The following is a 6,284-nucleotide window of genomic DNA, read 5'->3' on the forward strand; positions in this document are numbered from 1 at the left end:
TTAGTGACTAGTCTAAGGTTCTGATCTTAGGAATTCTATTAATATTTGGCATAACTAACTCCCCAAAAGAACAAGGAGAGAGGGCAAATGTGAGACCGATATCTTGGACCTGAAAGGAAAAAAAAAAGGCTTTTTAATTAAGCCACACAAAGTTGGGCTTCCATAGAATCTTGAATTTAGAACTAGAAAGGAAGAGGAGTTATATGGTACTCTGGCCATCTTCCTATAATGATGTTGGGCTCAACTCTTCCTCATATCCAATACTCCTGCTCCTCCCCTAGTGCCCTGAGCTCCTAATTGGTAAGAGTTTGTCCATATTAAGATATACCATGATGTACTCTCGACAGCTATCTCCAATGGTAGCTCCTTTAGAAAGTCGAAGTTTGTGATAGTCAATTCGAAGTCCAAAAGGTCATTGAGGCTAGACTAAAGATGGCCTTACATTGGCCTGATGGGTTTGAAAATGTTTGTAGGGAGCACAAAGTCATTGTTTTAGGGAAATTTTGATGTTCCTGATCCATAACTCTATGAAGTGCCACAACATCAAAAAATTTATGAAAAGAAAAGCAAGACTGAAAACACTTTAATTTGTAAACTGTGAAATTAAAGAACCAATTGGGTGGCTGGTTGTGTGAGGGTAGGGGATGTTGGAGGATTGTTTTTGTTGTTTGTTAAATTACTACTTCAGAAATGCAAAAGAGAGTAAATTATTATGGGAAAAATGTGGGGAATTTCTTGATTGAGAAGCTGTTATATACACACTTACTAATGATTAGTTGTTTCCATCAGCTTTTATTTTTTTTTTAATTAAAGGGTTCTTCCCCCCCCCAGTTACAAGAGTTTTCTCTTCACCATTTCCCCCTTGCTACTAGAAAAAGAAAAAAGAGAAAAAACCAAAACCTTGGTTATAAATATGCATAGTCAAGCAAAACAATTTCTCATATTGGCCATTTCCAAAAATGTATTCATTCTGTATATTTAACGCATTGCTTCTCTGTCAGAAAGGACGTAGGGCTCTTCGTCATTGGCCCACTGGAATAGTGGTTGATCATCATGTTGTTCAGGTTCTTAAGTCTTTCAAGGTCACTCACTCAGTTTCCTCAGTTCTTAGTCAACAATGTTTCTAGTTAGTCAAGATTTCTTCCTCTCTCCATTCACTTGCATAGTGTAGAGGCAGAGCTGCTTTCGGGACTGAAGAAGTCTCTCTAGGGCCAACTGGGCTTCTTTTAGCCCCTCACCTGTAAGGGCACTGCAGCCCCGAAGCTCCCAGCATCGGTCATTGAATCGTTCTAACTGCATTCTATCCCGAATCTCCAGCAGAGACAGGGCCCCGGGCACCTCCTGCTTATTGGCTAAGACCAAGAAAGGGACACCAACCATATGAGCATTATTCAGGACATTTTCCAGCTCAACCGTAGCCTCAGGCAGCCGGTCTTCATCTGTACTGTCCAGCACATAGAGGAGGGAGTCAGTATCCTCTAAATAGTCCTTCCAGCTGGACCGGAGTTGGTCCTGACCCCCTATATCCCACAAAGTCAGGGACCCATGCTTTGATGCCTCCAACGACTCGACATTAAAGCCCACAGTAGGGTAGGTTTCCACTTGTTGGTTACTCTTCAGTCTGTAGAGGAGAGTGGTCTTTCCGGCAGAATCTAGTCCCATTATCACCACCCTGGGTTCCTCCTTATGCTGAGCTCTGAAATTTAGGTTACCCATCTTGGCAACTGGCTAAATCCTAAAGGGGAAAAAATACCAATGGTAATTGACTATTCCTTTTGAGATATTGGGCACTGAAGGTCTTTCACAGCCTGGCTCCAACCTGTCCTTCCAGGCTAATCACCCATATACTCATCTTCTAGCCAAACTGGACTAGTTGCTCTTCCCCTCTTCATGACATCCTATGTCCTGCTTCTGTGTCTTTCCTTAGACTGTACCCTCTTACATGGAATATTTTTCCCCCTGTAAAATTGAGATTTGAACTCTGGACTTCAACCCCCACAAGCCCTTGCTCCACTTCCCCAGAATGCTTTGTAATCTCACGCAATTCTGAGGTGGGCAGAGATCGAGGAAGGATTTAAGCTGATGGCAAAGGCTTTTGGCCTTCTCTTTTGGACTTCCATTTTGGAGCAGAGGCGTCTCTTCCATGATGTGAGGTTATTTTGTCTAGGCCTCTGGCCTAGGCACTTGTTTCTTACTTGTATATTCTTTAATCCTTAATCTTTAATAAACCTCTAAAAAATATAATACTCCTTGCAGAGAGAAACTAATTTCTACCTGCCTCAGTCTCTCCAGTTTTCCTAAATTTTAATCTTTACACCCCTCACCTCCCTTAATTCATTTCAAGGCTCAGTTAAACAATAAAGCTCCCCACTTTCTTGATAGATGATTCTATATTTATTTTACATATATTTTGCATTTATTTAATCTGTATACACTCCAACTTTTGTTTCTCCTTTTGTATATCCAGTGCTAACACAGTACCTGGAACACAGTAAGCACTTAATATATGCTTGATGAATTGAATTGACCTCAGCAAGTGCATAGAATGATTTGTACCCCCAACATAAGATCTTCCATAATTTCACAATTAGAAAAAATGATCTAGACTGGAATTTAGGTTTGTTGAAATGACTTCCCAGAAAAAAACATATGATTGATCATGTGGTGCGATGGGGATATAATTTGAGGTACTGGCATTAAAAGTTGACTCTATTGCAAATATGAATAATATGGAAATAGGTTTGAACAATGATACATGTATAACCCAGTGGAATTGCTTGTCAGCTCTAAGGGGGGGGGGGGGAGAAATCATGAATCATGTAACCAAGTAGAAATTGTCTCAATAAATAAATAAATTTTTTAAAAGAAATGACTCCCTGCGATCAGGAAGTTGAGAATGTATCACCTGAATTTCAAATCTCCCACTGAGCCAATCTGATCTGCCAATGAATGTCACAAAGGGAAAGAAAGACCCAGAACCAGTGGGTCAACACTCACTAACATTTCTTCAGAAGATTGCTTCATTGAAGAGTAAATGCCTAAACCTCTTCCCTCCCCCAACAAAAAGAAATACAACCTGTCCTGCTATTCTTTAGCAATAAAAGCAAAAAGGCAGACATAATTACTTATTATATGGATGTCACAGCCTTGGTTAGTGAAAAAACTCAGTAGAAACTCCTGTTCTTAGTGCCCTGTGATGCTAACTTCTGCTTTGCTCCTTACTCTGGGAAACTCCTGGATTCATTAATCAGAATGAAAGAGAAAGCCCAAACACCACCTTCTGCCCCTTTTGTAACTTTCCCTATGTGGGCTGATGCAGACAAGGTTTCCAACAAACACTATTCACTTATTGACAGAGGGAGAAGGAATGGATACCCCCAAATGATGCAAATTTTCCTTGGTTCTGCTACTTACTTCTTACTCACTACTACTACCTACTACTACTACTACTACTATTCCCATCACTACTCTCTAGTCCTTTTTACTCCTCCCTACTCTTCACCACCACCACCACTACTACTACCACTAATACCACTACCACTACTACTACTACTACTACTACTACTACTACTACTACTACTACTACTACATACTCCACTACTTTCTGTCAATAACTTTGGACAAATCATAAACTTTCTGGGCTCTAAAATGAGAAAGTGGGCAAGATGACCCCTTGATTCCTTCAAGGGTCTCTAATAACCATTTTCAGATAACTATCTTTCAAAATATAGTAGAAAAAACAACTTATTTGAAACTTACTGAACTTTATTGAAATTGACACTTATTCCCTCTCTGACCTTGGAAAAATTCTTTAACTTTCCTGGGCTTCAATTTCCTCCCCTGAAAAAAATGATGGAGGTGGGAAGTTTGGACTAGATGGCCTCTGAGATCCCTTCCAATCCTAGGTCTATGAATCCTAGGGATGTTTTTAAAAATAATTTTTAATTGATGCTTTGTTTCTTATATCACCATAGATAACCTAAGGATTTCTCTCTCTTCCCTTCCCAAAGAGTCATCCTATATGACAAATAGAATTTTAAGAGGGGGTGGGAATCACCATAACTGATTAATACATTGGAAAATTCTGAAAATATGTCCAATACGTAACATAGCAAGTTTCTGTTGGAAGGTGAGGCTTATCCCCAATAGACTGAGGTAGTAGAACTGCTGAAAAGCCTTTGACACCAAGCAGCTCCGCTTACTAGCCTAGTGATCCTGGGCAAGACACACCACCTGTCTTATCCTCAGTTTTCTCTTTTGTAAAATTAAGGTAATGATAGCATCTATCTCACTGGTGTGTTGTGAGGATCCAAGGAGATAACATGTGCCGAGGAACGATTCCATTGCCTTTGAGAAGAAACCAAAGGCAAATACTGAGTAGCTATGTCTTTCTCTTCAGTCCCTGACCACCAGAATAGACAAATAAAAATTACCTCCATCTAGTTAGGCAGTAATAGGCAATTTGTCCTCCAGGCTTCAGTTTCCTTTCTCCCATGGAGTCAATCTGATCTCAGCCAGTGAATGTCACAAACAGAGGGAGGGAGAGACCTAGAGCAAGGTTTAAGGAAGTGTGTGTGGTCACTCTTGCTACTGCTCTATTTCCTTTTCTTAGGAGTGGGGGTGGATCAGTGTGGCAATTTTGCAGCCTCTCAGTGAGATAAGAATTGTTTTTTTCCTTCTCTGCTGGCCCTGCCTCAGAACTGACACAAGGGACTCCTGTATTCATGGGCTCTGGAGGGGGTGCCTCATGCAAGCTACTCCCAGATCTTATCATCAGATGCTCCTGTATCCTAGCAACTCAGAATCCGAAGGCTGGAGAGAGAGAGCCCTGCTGGTGTTCATTTTTCTATCTTCTGCTTGTCTTCATATAATCTGTGCAGTCTTGGCGTGTTTATCTATTATGAAGGTCCTGAGTGAGAACTGTCTTCCCTTTTCCCGTGTTATCAAAGACTCACAGTCTTTTTCTCATCTCTAGGGATTCTTTCACTAGCTTAGATGTATGTGCTTAGGTGGTACAGTGGTTAGGACTCTCCCAGGACTTTATGCCTGAGTTTAAATCAAATATTTACTAGTCATGTGACCCTGAGTGAGTCAGAATACTGTTTGCCTCAGTTTCCTTGGCTATAAAATTGGGTTCATAATACTACCTACCTCCCAGAGGATCAAATGAGATAATATTTATAAAGCACTTAGCACAGTATCTGACATATAGTAAGTACATTTATTAAAAATGCTTGTTCTCTTCTTTCCTACCCCTTCTTCCATTTCTCCATTTCCTTATCTGTAAAATATGGATAATGATAAAAGCACCTTCCTCCCAGAGTTATTGTGCAGATCAAATGAAATAAAATATGTAAAACTTTGGAAACCTTAAAGGGCTATATAATGCTAGCTACCACTACCATTATTATATGGGCAGGTAGGTGGTTCAGTGGATAGGGCACCAGGCCTGGAGTCAGGAAGATTCATTTTCCTGAGTTTAAATCTGTCCTCAGATACTTCCTAGCTATGTGACCCTGGGCAAGTCACTTACCCCTGTTTGCCTCAGTTTCCTGATCTATCAACCACACAGGAGAAGGAAATGGCAAACTATTCCAGCATCTCTGCCAAGAAAACCCCAAATGGAATCTTTATCCACCAATGGGTTCTTTATCCACCAAGTCACCTAGTTACCCTCCACCCCACTCTACCCTCCGCACATGTAGTAGACTCTTAATAAGTGTTCATTGATTGATTGATTGCTCCAGATCCAGTGCAGCCCTAGGAGCATGAGCTGTACAGGGCGCATCACCTCTCACATGGCCTCCAGAGTCTCTCAGAAGTTTATTCCTTTGTATAGGGACCACAGAGTGATCCTACTATGGGATTTTCCCTTAGAATTAATCTTATCATTCTATCTCATTGAAATGTTTTGCTATTTTCATTCCTGCCTTGTCTATTGCTGGAGAAAGCACAGCCTGTGGGTGGTAAAAAGTTCCAGAGTTGAAGAGGACCTTGTTACCTAGTAGCAAAGAATTAGACATCTAGAATCAAAAGGGATCTTATATGCCACCTAATTCAAATTTCCATTTTACAGATGAGGAAACTGAGGCCCCAAAGTTGTTAAGTGATTTGCTCAAATTATACAGGTAATAACAATCAGAAACAAGATACTGCAGTTCATCATTCTTTCCAATACCAATACAATGCCTACCTCAAGTAAGATTAAGTTTTCAGCTAATCCTAAATCACAGTATGGAATAGATTCTTTTGGGAACTGTTTCCTATAGAAAGCTAAACTCATT

General features: G+C 40.4%; 1 protein-coding gene across 1 annotated transcript; it reads right to left on the reverse strand.

Annotated features, from left to right (window-relative positions):
• Positions 1–772: 772 nt before the first annotated feature.
• Positions 773–4,702, reverse strand: ARL11 (ADP ribosylation factor like GTPase 11). Its single transcript, XM_001378558.4, has 2 exons — positions 4,434–4,702; positions 773–1,735 (listed from the first exon to the last, which is right to left on the reverse strand). Exon 2 carries the CDS (start codon positions 1,714–1,716, stop codon positions 1,132–1,134), a length of 585 nt encoding a protein of 194 aa, XP_001378595.2. The 5' UTR covers positions 1,717–1,735; positions 4,434–4,702; the 3' UTR covers positions 773–1,131.
• Between the last annotated feature and the right edge of the window lie 1,582 nt (positions 4,703–6,284).

This window comes from Monodelphis domestica, chromosome 4 (genome assembly GCF_027887165.1).
Source record: "Monodelphis domestica isolate mMonDom1 chromosome 4, mMonDom1.pri, whole genome shotgun sequence".
Lineage (NCBI taxonomy): Eukaryota > Metazoa > Chordata > Mammalia > Didelphimorphia > Didelphidae > Monodelphis > Monodelphis domestica.